Source organism: Vigna unguiculata, chromosome 4 (assembly GCF_037176805.1).
Source record: "Vigna unguiculata cultivar grain cowpea cultivar isolate G323 ecotype 2 chromosome 4, ASM3717680v1, whole genome shotgun sequence".
NCBI classification, from domain to species: domain Eukaryota; kingdom Viridiplantae; phylum Streptophyta; class Magnoliopsida; order Fabales; family Fabaceae; genus Vigna; species Vigna unguiculata.
The window spans coordinates 31,198,601-31,222,464 of record NC_140795.1 but is presented as its reverse complement, the minus strand read 5'-3'; the positions used below and the strand labels follow the sequence as shown (position 1 = coordinate 31,222,464).

General features: G+C 31.6%; 2 protein-coding genes across 2 annotated transcripts; both read left to right on the top strand.

Annotated features, from left to right (window-relative positions):
* Nucleotides 1–706: 706 nt before the first annotated feature.
* On the top strand, nt 707–3,244 carry LOC146887021 (uncharacterized). Its single transcript, XM_085671982.1, has 3 exons — nt 707–857; nt 956–1,803; nt 2,972–3,244. The coding sequence occupies exons 1-3, from the start codon at nt 707–709 to the stop codon at nt 3,242–3,244; spliced, it is 1,272 nt and encodes a 423-aa protein (XP_085528108.1).
* A 2,497-nt stretch (nt 3,245–5,741) lies between these two features.
* Nucleotides 5,742–22,467, top strand: LOC114180624 (uncharacterized). The gene is made up of 11 exons (XM_085671981.1): nt 5,742–6,016; nt 20,348–20,441; nt 20,547–20,646; nt 20,716–20,815; nt 20,891–21,017; nt 21,100–21,257; nt 21,330–21,450; nt 21,617–21,724; nt 21,810–21,878; nt 22,173–22,179; nt 22,262–22,467. The coding sequence occupies exons 1-11, from the start codon at nt 5,742–5,744 to the stop codon at nt 22,465–22,467; spliced, it is 1,365 nt and encodes a 454-aa protein (XP_085528107.1).
* The last annotated feature ends 1,397 nt before the right edge of the window (nt 22,468–23,864 follow it).

Here is a 23,864-nt window from a genome sequence, read left to right as displayed (position 1 = left end):
GGGTATCAACTTAGAAGATTATTTGTTACTTTGTTGTCGATGAATACAATTTCTAAACCAGATATAGTTTGGAATTCTATTGGAGTATCTTATGTGATGGAATTTTGTACCAAAAAAGAAAGGAGATGAACTTACCAAGTATTTTATGTTGTTATTTATTTAATTTGCTATAGATATAAATTTTAATTGCATTATTTACCTCATGTAGGTCTTGAAATTCAGACTGCTGAATTACAAAAAATATGTCTGTTGGAAATACAGGAAATGCTAATGTCAAATGGTAGAAGTTTGAAAGATTATCCTTCATTACCTCAACTTGATCTTTCAGATGTACATACATTCAATAATAGATTTATTGTTGATGAGCTGCAATATAATAAAGAAGAGATGGCGAAAGAACATGACAGTTTGTTTAAAGCACTGAATGATGAACAAATTCATGTATATCAGGATATCATGACAGCAGTTCTTTCAAAGAAGAGAGGTTTCTTTTTCTTATATGGCTATAGTGGTATAGGGAAGACTTTTATGTGGAAGACATTGTCAGCTGCTCTAAGAAGCCAGGGCATGATTGTTTTAAACGTAGCATCAAGTGGAATTGCTTATTTATTACTTCCTGCAACACTCTACCTTTTGCATCCCACTATTAATTAATGATGAATCAACTTGCAACATAGCACAAGGTAGTCTCAGAGCAAAACTTCTTATGGCAACCAGTTTGATTATCTGGGATGAAGCACCAATGATGAATAGAATGTGCTTTGAGGCATTTGATAGAACACTAAGAGATATTATGCGAAATGTTGATGATGCCAATAATGACAAACCATTTGGTGGCAAAGCAGTTGTGTTGGGAGGTGAATTTAGACAAATTCTACCAGTTATCAAGAAAGGATCTAGGTTTGGTATCATCAAATCAGCAATAAACTATTAAGAGCTATGGATTTTTGTAAAGTGCTAAAATTGTCCAAGAACATGAGATTCAGTACTACATCAAATACTCAAATAGCCAATGAGATCCAAGAATTTGCTGATTGGATATTGAAGATTGGAGACGGAAAAATGGATCTAAATGAAAATGGTGAGTGCATGGTTGAAATTCCAGAACAGCTCCTGATTACAAATACAGATTTACCTTTATTGGCATTGGTTGAATTTGTCTATCCTCAATTTGTGGTTAACATGCTGAAGCCTAATTATTTTCATGATGGAGCAATTTTGTGCCCAACAAATGATTTTGTAGAGCAAGTAAATGATTTCATGTTGTCTTTAATCGGTGGTGAAGAGGTGACTTATTTAAGTTCAGATACACCTTGCCAATCTGATGAACAAGATGAAGTCCAATCTGAATGGTTTACATCTGAATTTTTAAATGATATCAAATGTTCAAGGATACCAAATCATAAACTCAAGTTGAAAACAGGTGCGCCAATTATGCTCTTGAGAAACATTGATCAAGTGAAAGGTCTTTGCAATAGCACAAGATTGCAAGTGAACCATTTAGGCAAGAATGTAATCTCTACAACTGTAATTACTGGAAAAAAAATTGGTGACAAGATTTTTATACCAAGAATGGATTTAGTGCCATTTGATTCAGGGCTACCTTTCAAATTTCAAAGAAGACAGTTTCCAATATCGTTATGCTTTGCAATGACGATTAACAAAAGTCAAGGACAAACACTTTCTAGAGTCGGCCTTTATCTTCCACAACCTGTATTCACACATGGTCAACTATATGTTGCTATTTCTAGAGTCAAAACCAAAAGAGGATTGAAAATACTTATATTGGATGAAGATGGAAAGGTAACAAACACAACTAAAATCGTTGTCTACAAAGAAATTTTTGAAACTCTTTGACAAAGAATAAATTATAGGTATGTCATTTCTAATTTTGTTTTCATTTCAAAGCTGTTATAAATATATATCAACTTATTTATGTTATGCTCTACCATGCAGGAAAATCATGGTACAAAAAAGGTTGAATAAAGAAGTCGTTGTGTACAAAAGGAATTTGTGTACAAAAGGAATTTATGAAGTTGATTAACAAATAAGACATTCTAGGTATGTAATTTATTCTTTTTTTATTCTTATTTTAACAAAGTAGTGTATTAGTCATATTTTTGTTGTTGGTTGTTGAAGATAACAGAATAGACAAAAAAACATAAAATGAAATAAAATATTAACTTGACATACCACTTTAATTACATTCTAAATTGATTTATTCTATTTATACACTTCAACATCTTTTAAAAACATTAGATTCTCATCATATAGATTATTAAATATCCAAAAACCCATTGCTATTACCACAAATATTACATTTAAAAAAATTTAACGCACGTTGCACGGGTAGAAAGACTAGTATGTGTATAAACTTCAATTGATCAACCCTTTTACAAGACCAATGGAGCCCCTAAATAGGTGATCATGAATGGACTCTTTTCAAATGCAAGTCTCTAAGTTGATTCTACTTCCAACATGCTTGGATAGCCAAAGGTACATGAACTATGGTGGTGAACCTTGCTCTTTACTTTATGCTTTCCTCTCTCCTTCACATGCACCACCTTGGCCTTGCCATGTAGATAGGCTCTAATCCAATACAATTAGTGTTCATCCTCTACTAATTAAGCTCAACCTACAAAACAAACAAAAAAAATAAGTTAATATGTCAACTTAGGTTAAATCAACTCTAATCAACAAGTCAACCCTAATCAAAGGTCAACAAATCAACCAAGGTCAAGTCAATTAAGGTCAAGTCAACTAAGCCAATTTAGAAGTCTCTCTTCTTGTCATGTTTCTTATAACTCTTCTAAAGAGGGCCTTCTATAGCATCATGCATGGTCAAGGATCCATCACCTAGGGTGGTTGTTGTTTCTTCTAAAAGGTGAACCAAGGTTGCTAGGCGTGTGGTGTCTTTGTGGAATTTTATGCATATACGATTTCTAATATTTTTCTATTTATTTTTCAAAAGTCATGTCGTAGCACTTTGACTACAAGAAGTGGCGAGGTTCCTCTGGGGTGGCTCCTTCGGCAAAGAAGAAGGCTAGTTCAGGAGCTCCAGATGTTGTTATGGCCTCTCCAGCCAAGAAACAAAAAGGCTGACTTAGGGACATTGGCCTCTACTCCTCCCAATGAAAGTCTTGCTTCTGCTTCGGGTGCGAGTGTGTTGACGCTTGTGGTAGATCTGATCACCAGTGAAGCCTTGGGTGACCAGGCGGCATCGACCGAGAAAGACATTTTTTAGCTTGAAGGAGCCCTTCGTCTTGAGGGATCATCGTGAGTGCAACCCTAAGTTCGTGTGACCGAGCTTTCAATAAGTGAAGGTCGTGGTGATCCAGTGGAAAGTGCACAATCCTCCAAGTCCTAGGTGTCCAGTGCTTTTGTACAGAGGAGATGGGTTGTCTTTTCTAGTGGAACATGCGTCGACCTCCATCCCATCGCTCTAGCACTTGAAGATGTGAGGGGACTTCGTTCGTCACCATGAGGGCTCATTCCCCACTCCTTATGATGTCGAGCTGATGAGTATGGCGGGCCTTGAGAGTTGTATGGACTCAGCGGAGGTGATGATGGTCCGATGCATGGAGATCTTGCATCACTATAAGGGCCATGTGGTTGAGAAAGGCCAGTCGATGATTAAGCTGGCCAAACTTGAAAAGGAAAAGGCTTAGCTTCTAGCCAAAGTTACAGATTTGGGGGCACCAGGGTAAGCGAATTATCGGTCTGGAGTGCCAAAGGGAGAAGGGGAAGAATTTTCTAAAGAAGAAGGAAGAAGAAATGAAAGATAGGGGTTTATGAAGCCTATGAAATCTATTATAAAATGAAAGTTAATGAAATTTTACCACATATTTGATAAACATGATAATAATATTAATATATTATTTAACCATATTAACCATATATTATATTGGTATAAAAGGGTATTTATTATGTAATCAAATTATTGATATTTGATCATATATTCTGTTAATATGTAGTAATTACACCAACAAATATTTCTGTTAATATTATTTAGTCAATTTAGGTTAATAACTTTGATTGGGTATGGTTGGATTTGTTGGATTGAGTAGGTTCATAGATCATGAGGAGTTTAATTTAATTTGTATTCAATTCATATTATACAAGTTTATATAATAGATATATTATTGATTGCATACACACGCATAATTTTTGGGGTGCTACTTAAATATATGTAGTTCTTTTAGACGATTTTTCAAACTTTCGCGCAGATTTATAACCAATTTACCCAATATTTGGTAACATCACCCTAAGCCTCCATGTGCTTGCATGTCAATGAGCAACTCTGGGAAGTCTTTACAAGAATCATTTCTCTTTAGTTATTAGTTTGGAAGGCATGTATACAAAGATGCAAGCACTAGTTTGTTACACGTAACCACAGTACTACAAAGGGAAAGTGCATAACACCATATATGTAATAAAGCAATGGCGGATCTTTACCGATATTTGTAAGGAAGCCAAAATAATATACTTAAATTTTAAATATTTAATTATTGTTACTAATACACTAAAAATAATATATAATTTAGTATAATGATAATTATAAAAGAAATCACTCATATTTAAATGATTGTCTTTCGTTCCTTGAAATTCTTAAACTCATCAATAATTAGAACTAAAATTTTCTACTATTTCTTTCTCAATGTAAATAACCATATTGTCGGCAAGAACTTAAAAGGGTTCCTCTACTTAAACAATTGAATCATTAGTATCATGATTCATAATATGTGAATGAGTTGAATTTGTCTCGTTTTCATCTTCACGACTAGATTAACTTTTATCACTTTTTAAAAAAATGATTCTATTTTTTTATTCTTCATCAATATACTTATTTTAAAAAAATAAGACTACAAAATAATTTATCATAATCTAATAAAAATTTGAGAGATGTAAATACTTAAAGAAAAATCTATAATAATCAACCCACAATTAAAAATCGGTTATGAAAAAACACATAATACAATATTTTTTCTTCTACATTCATAAAAAAATGAATATTTAAAGACTCATGAGATATTATGTTAATTATTAAACTAATATTTTACTATCAAGCGAGACAAGAGAGAGTTATCTTTTTTTTTTCTTCAAGAGAGAGTTATCTTTTTTTTTCTTTAAGAATGAGAGAGAACAAATGAGAAATGAGAACAAAAATAATGAGTATTTTTCTCTTCAGAAACAAAAGAAAACAACTGAGAGTGGAAGACGAGAACAATATGTTAAAAACTCAAAAGACAACAGGAGACAAAATAAAAAAATATTAATAAATTTTTCTATTTTTTATTATATTTGATTATGTATTTTTATTTATTAACATTAACTGTTGTGTTTTTTAAAAGAAATAAAAAGATATTTAATGTAATTCTCATCAATTTTCAATATACTACATATAATTTAAAAAATTTAACTTCTTTTGGTTACGTATAATCTAAAAAAGGATTAATTATGTCCTTGGTCCCCATTTTTGGGTCAAAATCTCAATTTGGTCCCTCTTTTTTTAGCCGTCTCAATTAGGTCCTTAATTTAGTTAAAATATCTCAAAGTTGCTCTTTTTGTTAAATTTGAGTAAACACCGTTAACTTAACAATGACCTGGCATGATTGACCAGTACTGAAATAGTGATAAGGACCAAAAATCAGTGGCGTGGCAACAAAAAAGAAAGTTGATTTAACAATTAAAAATAAATTGAAATTAGGGTTTGTAGCCGGATTTCTCCTTGGCACTGTGTAATGGCTGGATTTGTGGGAGGAAAAGACAAAAGTGTGGTAGAAGGAACTGTCACAAGCACTCCAGCAGAATTGGAAGGGGAAATTGTGACAGGATTTGTGGCAGGAACTGTGATGATGGTTTGTGTATTTGGGGGTGTTATTATAGGAGTGAATGATGTTGGATTTGTGGGGAAACTACATTTGTTGGATTGGTTGTATCATCTAGACTTCTCCTTTTGTGGGTTTTACTTAACATCTCTCTACGGGAGACAGGAAACAATTCTTCCTCTTCCCTTGTGAGTTCCTTACTTCCAAAATCTTTACATTCTTGCGTATGTCATCTTCCACCACATATTCTCATCTCATTCACCTTTCTTTTTTTCATCTTTTTCTTCCCAACACTTTTATTTTCCCTGCCATTCTTAGATATTGTAATAAAGCTATTCTTGGACACTAAGTGACATACATTCTTTCTCTACCAACTTCCAATATTGATTTCTCTACACTTTCTTTATTTTATTTCAAACTCAATTATACAGAGTTCATGCCTTAATATAAGCTATCCCACTTTTTTCATGAGAACAATGTTAAAGATCTATTATTTAAGAAAACAATTAAGTTTCCTAATAAAGAAGTTACATTTAAAAGGTAATTAAGATAACAATATGGTGTTACTAAATATTAATTGATAGATTTTTAACAAATAAAATAATTGTTTTACGGGATACAAATTTTGTGAAAATGGTTGGGTATTCATCATTTTTTAGATAATAATCAATTATAAAAATATACTAGAATAAAGCACTTTACTAAAAGAACAAATCTACAGAATATTGTCTATAATAATTTGTCTAAGTTGGGCTTCTAAAGCTCCTCACTGATCTCGTACCTGTTTCAAATCAAGACCACGCATTTGTTTTCATCTACATATGTTTCTCACGCCAGTTCAAACATTCTAAATTATAGGCAGCTTTTTGAATCTTTTCTAACACCTTTTTTTACTCCTTTTTTAATCTCTTCTAACACCTTTTTTTACTCCTTTTTGAATCTCCTCTAACACCCAACTTTCAGCTTTCCAGATTCGCTCCCACAAATTTATCCAATACGTTATTAAACAACGCTTGAGCCATACAAGTAAAGAAAGGAAAAGAATCAATATGTTTGATATCGTCTTAGCATATGTTGAAGTGTCTCCCCTCTCACGGTAAGAAAAACCCACCAAAGATCACGCAAAGAGTCAAACAACAGAATGATATGGGTCAGATTGTTCTCAAATTCAGCAAGGTGGGAATTGTTACAATCCAGTTATAAACCATAATTTCAATTTATTTTTAATTCTTAAATCGTCTTTCTTTGTTGTTGCCACGTCACTGATTTCTGGTTCAGCATTGACCAACCATGCTAGGTCACTTGTTCAGTTAACGACTTTTACAAAAACTTAACAGAAAGGACAACTTTAAGACATTTTAACTAAATTGAGGACCTAATTGAGACAGTTAGAAAAAGAGGGACTAAATTAAGATTTGACCCGAAAATGAAGACCAAAAGACATAATTAAACCTTTAAAAAAATTAAAAAAAATTTACCATTATATATAAGTTAAAACCTCTTAACATTCGTCCTTGATAAAGGACAACTAAAATAAGGAAACTTATCATGGCCTACTTTACTTTGGGGGCTTCTTCCTACACCACCAAACACTTCTCCTAAACCCCTAAAAAACACACTTCTCCTGTATACCAAAAAAAAAATTAAATTCTCACTTTGTCCCTCGATTAAAAGTAACTATATTTTTATCCTTTGTAACCACTTACTCCCAAGTTTTTTTTCCAATAGATGTCGACATCAGTACCTTATTTTGTTTTATAGATGTCAATATCCAGTACTTTATTTTTTGTTTTTTTTTTTTTTATTTATTTTGTCCTATTACAGATGTCGACATCCATCCAAAAAAATGGAAATTTAATAATTTGTTTAATAATTTTTGTCTTGTACACCTCCAATTCATTTACGGATATTGACATTTGTGAAACATTGAACCGGATGTCGACATGCGGTATTTTTTTTCAACCGAATCTTCACATCCGGTGTGCTTTTAAATTTGTTTTCGGATCTCCACATCCCGTCCTCCCACAGTTTTGTTTCATATAGCTTAATTACCTAATCATGAATGTTCTTATACATTGTTAACATTCCCATCTCATTAATAAAAAAGAAAAAAAAAATGCAAAAGGTTAAGCATAAGATGAAGTAACCTTTTAACAATTTAGTTTGTAACTTTTCATCCATACATCTTCATTGATGCAATATTGCAATCTCCTTTGCCACTTATTAACTCACTGTATGATCAGAAATCACATTTCAAGATTTTCAAACAAAACCTCTCACCTACTTTCCACTATCTCTCGCTCCCTTCCAGACATGATATCAAGTGCACATTGCATATACAAATCTTACCATTTCCATTCCTTTCCAATATCTTCCAAACCATTATCATCTAACAAAACCAAAAGATGATAAAAAACAATGTGTTTTGCCTTTCTCAGTAGCACTGTTAGTTTCATTTTTGTATCACCACTTTAGCCGAATTATTATTTTTATTTTTGAATTAAGTCATTAATATATTATTAAAATAAATTTGTCGATGCTTATTTAATAAAGAATGTTAAAATATATTTTTTCTTTCGCAAGAGACCTATATATACAACAGTGTATATATATATATATATATATATATATATATATATATATATATATATAATCTTTTATCTACCTCCATATTTATTAGCTCAGCAGCAACTAAATTCTGAAAAGTCGCGTCCAGATGTTCTAATGCAAGGAAAGAAAGACAAATTCTATCTGTCTATGTCCCTGTGTCCACCCAAACATGAGGCAGCCCTAAATCTTCCACATAGGAAACACCAAATTCAGAACATCTCATCCATGAAAATATATAAACAATTTTTTCAAGTAAATACCGAATGTCGAGATCTAGTTCTAAATAAATAAATTTTAACAGCACACTGGATTTGGAGATCCGGTTGACTTGTTTAACCACAATGCTTCTCCTTGCATGTTGTTCGGAAGCTCCTTTATCGTGGAAGAACACAAAGGGTAACCCCTAATTTGGACATTGGAACATTGGAGAAAATTAGATCCGGTGACATAAAAGTCGTTCCTAGCGAAAAAAGTTCAACAATGGTTGCATGGAGCTTGTTAATGGTGACAAAAGACAGTTCCGGATGTCGAAATCCGTAGACCAACTCAAAGAAATGGATGTTGACATTTGTAATGTCAAAATTTTCAAAAAAACGCAATTCCAAATATTGACATCCGTAAACCAATTCAATGAACCGCATATCAACATTCATAATGTCAAAAGAAAAAGTTGCAAATGTCAATTTAACGAACCAGATGAAAGCGTTTGTAGCACCATACACGTTTCACACATACCGGATTTGGACATTCAGTACCCACTGAGACAACTTTTTCGTCCAGTTCATAAATCATACATAGATTGATCTAACAAACACACGAATTTAAAATACATACAGTTAGTGGAAGCAAACAACCATGTAAGCCAAGTAAAAATTAAAAGGAGAGTAGCTTGTTGTTTCAAAAGTGAAAAGTAAAAAGGAGAACTTGCACGAATGTGGGGAGAAAGAAAATGAGAAGTTGCATATGTGAGAGTGAAGGAAAAACGGCGTAGAGCTAGGTTTAAGAAACTTGGAAGTGTGCCTATGTCACCCTTTAATTAAATAGGAGAGAGAGAAAAGTTAATTTATTGGCTTAAATACCTTTTTCGTCCTCATTTTTTGTAGTGTTTGTTGCGGATGGTCCTCATTTTGACAGAATGTTTAAAATGGTCATCATTTTTACCGAATGTTTAAAATGATCCTCATTTTCGCAATTCATGTTTTATTTGGTCTTTTTCTGTGACGCCGTTTAAATCAGTAACGGAGCACTGTACAGGTGGAATTGTTTGTATTATGTTACATTGGGGTGTGTTACGTGTACTGTACAGGTGTGGTAATTTAGAAATCTTGCAGAACATCACAACAATCCAAGCACAAACAAACCCAAAAATAGAAATACGAAAACCCTAACCCACGAGCAAACACAACCCAGAAAATCCTAAACCCACTTACCTCGTTAATGATAATTAACGGGAAAATTGAAATGAAGAGCGCGACTGCAATCCAACGATGAAATGGCAAGTATTAGTTGCTTCCTCTGCAAATCCGAGCTCAAGAAAGATGAAGATGAAGAAATCGCCTACAACGATGAAGAGCGCGACTGCAATCCAACTCAAGCCCTAATTGCAAAATTTCCCCAGATTGAAAAGTTAACATTAATTAGCCATCTGTGCAATACACGTAACACACCCCAATGCAACGTAATACAAACAGTGTCGCATGTAAAGTGCTTTGTTACTTTTTTAAACAGCGTCACAGAAAAAGACCAAATAAAAAACGAATTGCAAAAATGAAGAGCATTTTAAACATTCGGTAAAAATGATGACCATTTTAAACATTCTATCAAAATGAGGACCATCCGCAACAAACACTACGAAAATAAGGACGAAAAAGATATTTAAGCCTAATTTATTTTAACTTAGGGGAAAACCAGCCATTTATAAATATTTTTGGATTGCATGAGAACTTATTGGGGGTGCAGGGAGAAACCCCTTACTTTGCTAGGATTACATCCATATAGGAAAACATAAACAATAGGGATTAAAAGCCCAATAACTTCTTGTATGGGGAAGTTACTTTACATCCCCATAAATTTCTTCATGCACCCCAAATAAATTCTTGTATTTTGGAGTGTATAATCAAATATAAATTGTATTCTGAAATTTATATTTTGAAAGAGAACTTTTTTTGTATTTCTAAATAAAAAAATTGTATTTAAAATTATACAATCTAGAATACATTTATATTTTGAATAATATAATTTGAAGTGTAACATCCTGACCGGATATTACGGGTTTAAATAATATAATAGAGAAAAAGATAAATTCGAGTTATTTATTATAACATCATTTCTTATACAATTTAGAATACATTTATATTTTGAATAATATAATTTGAAGTGTAACATCCCGACCGAATATTACGGGTTTAAATAATATAATAAAGAAAATGATAAATTTGGGTTGTTTATTATAACATCATTTCCCAAAAAACACAAGAAATTTAAAACTTTACTAGATCAATAAATAATCTAAAATCCATAAAGTTCAAAACTCGAAATCATATAAAAAATATCTCATGAGTGTTTACAATTTATTTCACAATAGTAAAACATAAAAGCTCCCATGTTATCCCCGCGTACACGATCATCGCCAAACGCAAGCAAATAGGGTAAGCTAACAGGATAAGACATTTATATGTATCAAACAATCACACCAAAGGAATTTCATCCTTTTATTCCATACCACAAGGCCACAACCATGTTAACCGTGTTCTACATCTTCTAGTGATTACCTCTAGGTGTCTTGTTGTCATACCTATCGGCCACAATCGATAGAGCACGTGTGGGAAACCATGCTACAGATCATACACTGTAACGCCAGGTGGAGTTCCCAAATACGAACATAATTCATAACGTCCCAAGACTACCAAACTCGTCACCTAAATACTAAGGAGGGCAATCTATCTGGACTCATCCGTACTGGCCACAACCAGCACACTCACACTGGCGCACTCGCCAACCCGAGCTCAACTCAAGAGTTCCTCGTGTTCATCCGCCATCCCGAACTCAACTCGAGGGATGCCACGAGGCGCCAGGCGTTGCCACTTCCAAATCGCCTAGTGGGGGACGCGTACCACCAGGCGCACAACGCCTCAGAACCACCAACATTTGTAGGCACCGTCGGGTGGGACAGTTGACATTGCCAAGCGCACGCACTTCAGAAGCCCACTGATTCTACAGTTATCGCCTAGCGGGACCTCCCTTCCCGCCAAGCGCCACTCGCACCAGGACCCCACTATTTTCTAGCTATCGCCTAGCGGTTCCAATACCCCCACCTGGCGCCACACCAGTACTTTTGAAGTACTAGATTTCAAGCACTTAGAACAACATACAACCCCAAACTTGGACCTACAAATCTATAGCACTTTTACCCCAATTCAGTTGGTTCACATCTATACTATTTACACTCAAATGGATTTGGTTCAAGACCACAAGATCAGTTTCTTAACTATGTTTCTCTATATATTCTGGTTTACCAACTTAGTTCACAACCCCAAAGGTTTCACAAGTTCACACTTCCTGTTTCACAGTGTGTCATCCACGATCATACCACTTGTATACCAACATTTTCTACTATATTACCTAAATCTCCAACCAATCATTAATGCCATGTCCAGTGTACTCAAACTTATGGCTATATCCCTTGTACACCTAAATTTTTAATCCCACATACTCTAATTTACTCATACTTCTACTACAATATGTTTATTATTAAACTCCATCAAATTTCCAATTTAAACCCCAAGTTAATCCATACCATCAATTCATAACTAAACAAATCTTAGTTTTTGTCTAAGGATTCCTACCTACTTTTCTTAAAATTTTCACTTCCATAGGGCCCCACCTTGCCAGTATAGCTACAGAGCCACACAGGGACTCCTTCTCTACTCTATCGCTTGGCGGCACCTAGCCTGCCGTTAGGCGGTACACCAGTTCTAGGCAACCCAGAATTCTTCTCTACACCAGCGAGAATCCAAATTTCCCCATTTTGTACATGTCTCGTAACTTTCTATCCAATGCACTTTAATCATACGCTTATGGGTACTATTATTAAATTGTACTTACAAGTGTTCAACCCTAGAACGAGATTATGTCGGGATCATCCAATTTTTCCCTCATCACCTCATGAAATCATAATTGATCACTCCTATTTCGTCAATTAATGATCTAACTACCCTTTCCACCGATTAAAAATCACCAGAACGGGTCAAAACTCAAAATCGAGTCAAAAGTGGCTAGCATCGCCTGGCGAGTGTTCATCACCGTCAGGCAATTCAACCAAAACCCAGAAAATTGGGTAAGCAACTTGTGTCGCCTAGCGGCTAGGGATGTGCCGCCAGGCAATTCCTCCCTTAGGAACCCAGAAACCACTATAAAAGCATGAGTCGCTTGGTAGGTATGAATAGCCCGCCAGGCGATTTCTGGAAAATTTTTAGAAACTCAAAATTCATAAAAATTACTGCACCCTTAACCTATTTTCCTTAGCTTAATTTGGAATTATTGTGAATTCACCCCTTGATCACCAATGATCTTCCTTTGGCTCTCTCAACATAGCTCCTTGCCGCACTTAATCCTCACAAAACCCTCAATTTTCGCACTCTGTTCTCTAAGCACAATGGAAGCCTTGCCCAATAAAATTTTGGCAAAAATAAAGTTTAATTTGATTCTACCAAGGTTTTAACCCATAAACATGCCAATGTTAAATTCCATGCACAACCATTTAATCAATTCATGTTTCGTGATGACTAATATAATTCTATGATTACATTATTCCTCAACATGATCAAGCATAATTATAAAAATAATTATAAATTAAATAACACATCAATGGCATACATAGGACTTGAACCCAAGTCCCTTCACACAATCAAATACTCTCAACCACTTGAACTAGTACTTTTTCACATCACATAAATTAACATTAAATGTCATAAAGGCTCCTACTATCCACATTTATTAATTATTTATTTATTTAATTAATTAAATTCCACGGGTCTTACATGAAATGCATGTTGAAATTATGGAGGTACATAAAGAAATGGTCCTTGGTCTAGTATTATCTCTCACTCTTTAAATAAAGTTCCACATCCAAAGGAACTTCTTCCTACACCTCCATATTTTCTTCCTACACATACATAAACAAGGTTAAAATTCATTTTTGTTATAAAATTTTGGATTGTCCATTGAGTTGCTGACAGTTACAGCTTTATTACTATTGATGATATTTACATTATTTACATTAAGTATGTAACCCTTGAGTTGTACCCTTTGAGTTGTCTTTTTTACCTATAAATGGGGACTTTTCCCCCTTGATAATGATACACAGAAAAGTAGTCTTTGATGCTTTATTCTCTCTCTTTATTCTTCTCTTTTATTAACTTTATTTTATAACATGTTATCAGCACGAAGGTTATCCAACTGAGTTAATGGAGACGTTAAGTTAGTGGAGACGTTTTCTCTTTAAGGACGGTGATCTAGGTACCTCCATCCAGACTCTTTCTAATCCTTTCTTATTGACAATTTTGTCTTATATTCTTCTTTTATGTGATAAAAATTATTTGACTTGATCAATTTTCATATTTGACTTATTATTATTATTCTTATTATTATTATTATTATTATTATTATTATTATTATTATTATTATTATTATTATTATTATTATTATTATTACAACTACTATGATGATAACGATTAATATTATAATTATTGTCTATATTAATTTTATAGTTTTTTAAATAAAATTTGATTATTATCAATATTTTACGAGTCAATTTTAAACAAGTTAAACATTACAAAATTTGGATTTGTGACTATTGATATTAAAAGGAAGAATTACTCATCTTCTTGAGTATTTCACAAATATTCTCAAATTATTTCATGCCTTCTATGGCTAAACAAAACAATGAGTTTTTGTTGAAAAATCATGAGAATAAATTGGTTATGCTTCATTCTTAGAAGTGAATGCAGCAATATCCATGAGACTAAATTTGTTATGCTTTGTTCCCATAAGTGAATGCAACAACATCTAATTCATATTTTCATGGTCATAAAAAAAATTTCAAAGAGATATTTTGTCATCAGAAATGGAACAATAGTGCGAAGAAGGTAATAGAAAAAGATGAAAACAATGACAAATAATATGAAAATATAATTTATCATTGCGGTGGTAAAGGCCATTTGGGTCGTACTTGTCTTACATCAAAGTATCAAAAAAAATAGGGAGAAAAATATAGAAACACACCTTGTATTTATAAAGATGATGATTTTGATTTTGGCCATATGAATGTCACGCATTTTGATATTGTTGTTTATTATGTATTTTTTATAAATTGGTAGAAGAAGTTTCTAGTGATAGTATAAAATATAAATTTATATATTAAATTATTTTTATTATAATTTAATTTAAGGTGAATTTTGTATGACATTATTACTATATAAAATATGCATGTTTGATGTTGGTTATGTATATGTAAAAATCAATTTTTCTTTTGTGTTATGAGATGTATATGTGAAATTAGTTTATAGTGAATATTTATTATTATATATATCTTATATGATAATTGTTATAAAAGTGTGAATGTATAATATTGATATTTTTCTAATATTGGATGTCTCATGAATAACATTATTAAACTTGAATTAGTATTACATAGGGAATATGGATGGTAATTGGAAAGTCATCCCTAAAAGAAGAAATATATATATATATATATATATATATATATATATATATATATATATATATATATATATATATATATATATATATATATATATATATATATATAATGTCGCATTATAAAAATAGAAACGTTGAATTTTATTGATTGCAAATTTTTAAATGTTGAATAGAAAGTCATCACTTGTGCATTTAAATGGAGAACAACATTGGATTTATGGTGCATTAATTGATTAAAATTGAATTGGAGGATGCATATGAATTTTTGCAGAAAATTAACATAACAAGGGGCAATGAAGTAACTTTAAAATAAAAATAAATAAAAGGGATAATGCTTTTTTGGGTGCAGGAGATTTAGGTTTTGGAAGGTAATAAATTTGGACTTGATTAGTATTAAAATGTAATGGATGAATTAAGATTGCATTAAATGATGTATTAGACAAAAATATATTTTTTTAGTGTATAAGAATGTGAAGTAAGGTTTTGGTATGGACTTGTGGTTCTAATAATTTATTATACTATACATATATAAAGGTTCACAGATTTTCAGAGATGATATTTTATACGTAGTTTTATTTAATATTATTTGATAATATATGACTTACGAAGTTGATTAATTTTTTATGGTACCTGCAACAAGTTAAGGTTATTAAGTTCATTAAAATTTAATATATTGATATTACATTGGATAGACTAAATATATTGTATTTTTATGGTAATGTAATAATTAAACCCTCAAGATTATTAATTTATTTTTCTCTTGTTTGGTTATTCGAGAAGTCTATATTAGTATTATTTTTATATCACAAATAATATTTTGAAGGCTCCAAAAGAGCTAATACACTTCTATGAAGAAGTCTAATAGAAACTTATTAGTTCTAAAAATAGATATTATATTGAAACAAACAATGAAGGAGATATAAAATATCTTTATATCAATGGACTTGAGTTGAATAAAAAAATAAAATGTGTATTGGAGAAATTATCAATCTTCTCTTATGATTTGTACTAAACATATATTAGTACATTTGAAATGCATGTCATTGTAAACCTAAAGTTTATGAATCAAAAATGAATTTCTTTTTTGGCATGATCAGTTGGGTCATCCTAGATCTATCACGATGCGAAAAATAGTTCAAAACTCTTGTGGACACCCACTTAAGAGTCAAAAACTTCTTCAATCTAATGATTTCTCATGTAATAGATTTTTACAAGGAAAGTTGGTAATAAGACCATCATCAGAAAACTTTAGAAATGAGTCAATTTCATCTTTTGAAATGAATACAAGGTGATTTTATGGTCCAATGCACCCATCATGTGGATCATTTAGATATTTATGGTTTTAATTGATGCATCAACTAAATGGTCACATGTATGTTATTATCAACTTGCAATCAGACATTTGTAAAGTATTAGCATAATTAGTTAAGTTAAGAGATCACTTGCCAGATTATTCGTTTAAGAAAATTTGTCTTGATAATGCTGGTGTATTTACATCTTATGCTTTTCATGAGTATTGTATGTCAATTGGAATTGAAGTTCAACATCCAATAAAACATATCTTGATGCTCAAAATGGACTTGTAGAATTATAAATAGAACATCTAAAGTTGGTTGCAAGACTATTACTTATGAGAGTTAATCTTCCAATGACTACTTGGAGATATACCATTTTACATGCTACAATATTGATTCGCATCAAGCCAACAAGTTATCATAATTACTCTATCATGTAGTTGGTTTTTGGTTAGTAACCTAACTTTCTCATTTAAGAATTTGTGTATATGATTGAATTTCCCCACCAAAAGGGACTATGATGAGTCTTTAGAGACTTAGAATATATGTTGAATATGATTCTCAAATCAATAATAAAATATCTTGATCTGTGAAGAGGAGACATATTTACAGTTTGATTTGTCAACTATCATTTTTTATGAATGAGTTTTTCCAACATTTGGGGGAGAAAGAAAATAATTGGAAAAGGATATTAGTTGGAATGAATTATCATTGTCTCTCTTGATCCTTGTACAAAAGAATGTGAACTCAAAGTTCAAATGATAATTCATTTACAACTTAGTCAATCAATTATCATATGTTTTTATGATAGAAATAGGGTAATTAAATCGCATATACCAACTGCTAATGCGCCAAATAGAATTGATATTAATTCAAAACACGATTGAAGCGTGGTAAGCCTATTAGTTCCAAAGATAAAAATCCTTGAATGAGAAAATGAGGTAAAAAAGACAAGATGACCTAATCGAGGAGGTGTAAATCACAAAAGATTCATTTGGCAAAATTAATAATTTGGTTCCAGAAGAACTCCAAGTACCTGAAATTGTTGAAAATGATGAGATCTCACTAAATTATGTCATGAATAAGATAATATGGAACTAAAATGAAGTCAACGTTAACGATGCTTTACCATATAATATAATGATAAATGTTATGAGTCACAACGAGGATCAAGATTGTCGACAAAAAAATGATTGGTCAAATGGAAAGATGAAATAAAAGCAAAATTAGATTTACTTGTTAAACAAAAGGTTTTTTAGACTTGTAGTCCGCATACCTGAAGGTGTAAAACTCATTGAGTACAAATGGATTTTTGCGTAAAACAATATTATAAAGAATGATAATTATATAAAAATCCCTGAAGGGTTTAATTTACCCAATAATTCAAATTTTCTAAAGTGGATTATTCAATAAAATTGAACAAATCCCTTTTATGGATTAAAGCAATCAAGACGTACTTGATATAAATGTCTTTGTAAGTACTTGTTAAGAGAAAGGTATTTATCCTTGTATTTAATGAAAATATCATAAAGGAATTTGTCATAATTTTTGTTTATGCATATACAAACATCGTTGGAACTCCTAATGAGTTCATAAAGGCAATTGATTGCTTAAAGAAAGAATTTGAGATGAAAGACCTTGGAAGTACAAAGTTTTGTTTGAGATTACAAATTGAGTATTCAGATACAAGTGTTTTTGTACATCAAAAGGTTTATATAATGAATGTGCTTAAAAAATTCTATATGGAAAAGTTATATCATTTTTGTACTTCAATTGTGAGGTTGTTAGATGTTGATAAATGTCATTTTAGACCTCACAATGATGAAGAACTTCTTGATCAAGAAATACCATATTTTAATGTTATAAGAGCACTAATATATTTTGCTTATTATTCTCAACTTGATATAGTATTTGCTATAAATTTGTTAAGCAAGATATAATTTTTCACCTATAAGAAAACATTGAATTAGTGTAAAACATATATTTTGTTACCTTAAGGGTACTTTGAATATAGGCTTATTTTATCCAAATGATTCACAATCAAATGAGTTATGTAGATGCAGGTTATTTATCTTATCCTCACAATGATTGATCACAAACAAGATATTTCTTCACATGTGGTGACACAATTATTTCATGACATTCTGTGAAATAAACTATAATAGCAACATCGTCAAATCATGTAACTTTTAGCATTACATGAGAAAAAAGGAAATCAACAACCATATATGAACACAACAATGCATGTATTGCTCAATTGAAAGAAAAATATATTAAAGATCTATTTACAAAGTCTTTACTAAAGAGAACTTTGGAGCAATTAGTTCACAAGATTGTGCTCCGATATCTTAAAGATGAAAGTTTACATGAGGGAGAGAAATAGAAGAATATTATATCAAATACTTAAGAACAATGTACTCTTTTTCATTGACTAGGTTTTTGTACCAAATGTTTTTTTCTAGTAAGGTTTTAACGAGGCACGTTCTTTGATCAATAGACATCCAAGGGGAGTATTATGAAATTTACGGATTGTCGAGTTGCTGACAATTACTCAGCTTGATTACTATTGATGATATCTACTATATATCTAAGAAAATGTTAGGATAATGAAGTTATTGAAGTAGACATTCTCCTTCATTGACACGTGTGCTAGAGTAATGGTATTTTGGTCATTTTCCTGTTGTAGTGTTTTCGCGGTGTAGTGTGTTAAATGGTTTAATAGACATTTGCTGTCAGATTTCAAAATCCTTCTTCTCCAAGCCAAGTTAGTTGCGTCCTTCTTCTCCAGGTAACTTTATTCTCCGTTCCTCCTTCTTCTCTATTTCTCCTTCTTCATTCCTTTCTTATTCTCCGTAAGTTCATTTTCTTAACTTCTTAACTACTTTTTCTCTGTTGAACGTTGTTGTTGATCCTTTATTTTTTTTTTATTAAAAGTTAAATATTTTCTATTTACTGTTTATTGTTCTTCATGCATCTTTCTTCTTTATCCATGGTTTTTCTTCTTCGTCATCGTGCTGTAGTATCTTTTAAAAGACGTTTATAGAAGTTTCCTTTTGTTTCAGATATTATTTGTTCAGCGTTTTTAGAAGACGTTCTGATTTTTTTGTTCAAAAGAAGTTTTTATGTTTTTTGTAGGATTTTTATTTGTTCATTATTGTGTTCCTTTTGTTTAAAACTTATTCAAAGTCTTCTTCAGTTGTATGCACATTATTTTTTGATGAAAGTTTTTTTTTTGCGCTTTATTTTGTTGTTATTTTGTTGAAGATGATTTGTACCTTGATTTTGTGTTTCGTTTATTTTTCATTTATTTATTTGAAGTCGTTGTGTCGTTGGTTGAAACTTAACACCTAATTTATTGTCATGTATTAGATGGCAAAAAAAATTGATATGATCAAGGATATTGATGGAAGAAGAAAAATGTTGAAACTTGCTGTCAGAATCATAGATTTGTGGTATGTTGAGTCATGGGATTCCAAACAAAGTATGGAAATGGTTATGATGGATCAAAAGGTAATGTAAAGTACCATATTTTAGCATGTTCTATATTTTATTTTATAAGATGACAACTATACTTAACCATATATGTGTTAATTTGTTATTCAGGGTGATGTTATTGTTGCAATGATTAAGAAGGAAGATATGAGTGTTGAAGAACAAAGCTCAATATAGAGTTTGTAAGCATCCATTTAAGATGTTGTTTATAGGAGCAACGTCTATATGACCACAGCCCACTGCAAGCATACCTAGAAAGCTTTGGAAGTTCAAAACTATAAAGGATATCATTGATGGAAAGTATTGTGTTGATTTGTTGGTTGGTAAGTTTATTGTTGTATCCTAATGTATGTGTCCTATATTTAGTTTTTTTGTTGATTTTTTTCATTTTTTGCATGTTAGATGTCATTGGTGTGGTGGAAATGTAGAGGAGAAAGCCCATTCGAAAAATGTTGTGTTTGACCTTAAAGATTTGAGGTTGTTTTCGTTATGTATGGTCTTTTATATTTACAGTAGTGTTTTAATTATTTGATAACTATTTTGTAATGTGGTGTTGTTATGTCATTAATGCAATGGTGCTATAATCTGTTGCACATTGTAGAATTCATATTGTGAGAAATTATTGAGTTATTGGAGGACACGTAGTCAAACATCTAATCTTGTTATTATTCTTACTCAGGCCAAGATAAAGGCTGCATCAGGTATGAATAATGTCATTACTATATTTAGATTATCATTATTATTTCATCTAATTTAATTAATTTGTATAGGTCCTTGGCCAATGTCACTGTCTAATTCTTGGAATGGTTCGAAACTGATAATGGGCGATGACATACCTGAGCTGATTGATTTTAAGAAGCAATTTGCAGAGTATGTTTATATGTTAGCCATCTATTATTCATTAAAAGTTGTTTTCATAAACACTAACTATTGTGTACTATATAGAACCTCTCGTAGTGAAACTTTTAAGGAGGGAAGTCAATATAGTGGCTCTTCGCAGATTAGTCATGTTGATAGGTTTATGTATAAAACTGTTGTTAAAAGTGTTTCAGAGATTATCACTGTACTAGAGGTAGTTCTCATGTTTGTAAATTTCTTTTAAGTCCATTTTCTAATTGTTCATCATATTATTGACCTTTTTTGTGTTGATATAGGAGATTTCCTGTGTAACTGTTGCACGTACATTTAAATTTAACTTAGGAAATGATGGATGGAATTATTTGGTGTGTAACGTATGTATGAAAAGAACTCATGAAGTTGGTTCTTTTAAGTGTCTTAGTTGTGATGCTTTTAACGATTCTCCAAGAATTCGGTTAGTAAATGTTAAATTTATATTATATGCCTTATGTCAAAGTGTTAATTCTAATATAAATATCTTTTGTAGATACAAGCTCGAAATTCAAGTCACTGATGGGAAAAAGGTGGCCAATTTCATGCTTTGGGACCAAGATTGCAAGAATTTAATTGGTGTATATGCTGCTGATTTGAGAAAGAAAATGATCAAGGTAGAAGAAATGATGAAGTTTTAGAACTTAACTTATTTTACATAAAAACATTTTTGTAAACAACTTAGTAATAATTTATTTCGTTGTACTTGGTTTATATTAGCATGGTGAAGACGATCCTAAGTGTTTCCCATAGGATCTAGATGTTATTTTAGGATGTACTTAGGCTTTTAAGGTTAAGCTACAAGAAAAGAACCGACCTGCCTCAATTATGAGAGTTTCTACTGATGTGGAAATTATTGATCACGTTAAAGCACTACTTGGACAAGAGAAGGTAGTAATGCAATTTTTTGTAGTCATAACCTGAAATATGAATCATAATTTTATTATTAATTGATTTTGTTTATAACACTTTGCAGGCAAGCCAAGTTGGTGAATGTATGGTTAGTTGTCCATCTGACATGTTTCCTGATATTTGCAATTCCTCAGTAAGTATAGTTCAATTTAATTTTGTTTCTTAATGAGAACAGTCATAGTTTGTGTTTTTAAATTTTAATTGCAAATCAATTATGCAAGCAATGGTTATTGGTAAATGTAGCAATGCCAGTGTTTCTTATGTACCAACTTCTAGCGGGACTTCTTTAGTAAGTATTTCAAATATGGCCATACTGGTTGTGAGATAAATTGTTATACAATGTTTGAAATTAATTATATGTATTGGTAATTGAACTTGCTTAATGTATTGGTAATGTTGCATGTGACTTAAAAGCTAATACTGATAGTTCATTGGTAAGTATAATTTTAGTTCAGTTAGCATAGTAATATAACTGATGCCTTGAATCTGTAACATGATTGATGTTCATCATTGCAGATGTGCCTTTCTTCACCGCTGATGATGAACCTGATATAGTTTTCTGTATGACGCCTACTAAAGATGTTTGTGCTACCATTGATGATGTTCAAGACATTCCATCAAGTATCATGGAGTTCGATTTTCTAGAAGACATTCTTTTAGCTCAGTTATCAGCTACAAAGACTACAAAGCCAATCAAGAGTATCAAAAAGGAGAAATTATAAATGTATTAATGTGGCCAGGAAAAATCTGTTTAAATGTTTTTGATAACCTTTTTATCTTTTTGAACCATATTGTAATTTCTATAGTAACTCATTCCTGGTCCTGTTTTGAGAAATTCTAATTATGAATGTTCTTAATCACCTAATAGTTTTGGGTGTGCAAAATTGTAGAAGAAAATTTCGAAGAATGCTAATATAACGTGATTGTTATTATTATATTTTATATCTTTTCATTTTTTACAAGTAACAATATTGTTAAATTATGAAATTAGTGCTATCTGTTTTGAAGTAATATTTAGTAATGACTTTAGATAAAAAATAAATATAATGACTACTATGAAATTAGTCATTAATTGACATTACTATGATGCATAATAATGATACTATCACAATATTTGTTAGTTTGGAAATGGTTGAAAAGCCAAGAAGGGGGGGTTGAATTGACTTATTAAATATTTAAGCTATCTTTGCAAGTTAAAAACCACCTTTAATTGAATCAAATAGATCACCAAGTTAGGATGCAAACAGTACTGAATTGTACACTTTCAATCGATCAAAAACAAAGTTAATCGATTGATTTTACTAAACAGATTATGTTCTGGTATAATCAACCGATTGAAACATGAAAACAGTCAACTGAAATACTGGGAAAAATGCAGAAATGTGAATTTGAATTTTAAACCAGAAACAATGCTCAAGAATGATCAAGACCAGTTCCAAATGATTATACAAACATGCTCAATGCTACAAATGCCATAGAAACATGCAAGAACATGAAAAAGATTATTAAAGCACAAGTTCTTGAAACTTTAAAATGAAAATACAAGAGAGAAAGATTAGAGAAGAGAGGACACCACAAGATTTTTATACTGGTTCACTCAAACTTGAGCTACATCCAGTTTGTCAAGGCAACCTTAGCTTGACTTTGCACTATTTCAAAAGTTTTACAAAGTATTCACCCTTACACTTCCAAAATATGCAAAAACACCACAAAAGACTCTTAAATCACACAAGAATCACACCAGCATAGCAAAAACCCTCTTGCAGACCTGGAAAACCATCAAGCACACACATAAAGCTTGAGAAAGATCAAACCTTAGTGGTAGCACAGCCTAGCCTACCACAAACCACTTTCTCCAAGCTTCAAACCAAGCCAAAAGCTCCAAGAATTGATCCAAGATCAATCTTCAACAGCTGCACAACGTATGATCACGAAGGAGAGAGTTTCCACAAGTTTCCAGAACAAAATCGTGCTCTAAAATGAACAACAGACCTCTCTTTCAAAAATCACAGCTTTTATAGTCAAACTGTTACGAAATTCAACAGGTTGATTTTCAAATCAATCGATTGATTTCACTTGACTTAAGTGAAATCAGTCGATTAAAAACTAAATCAATTGA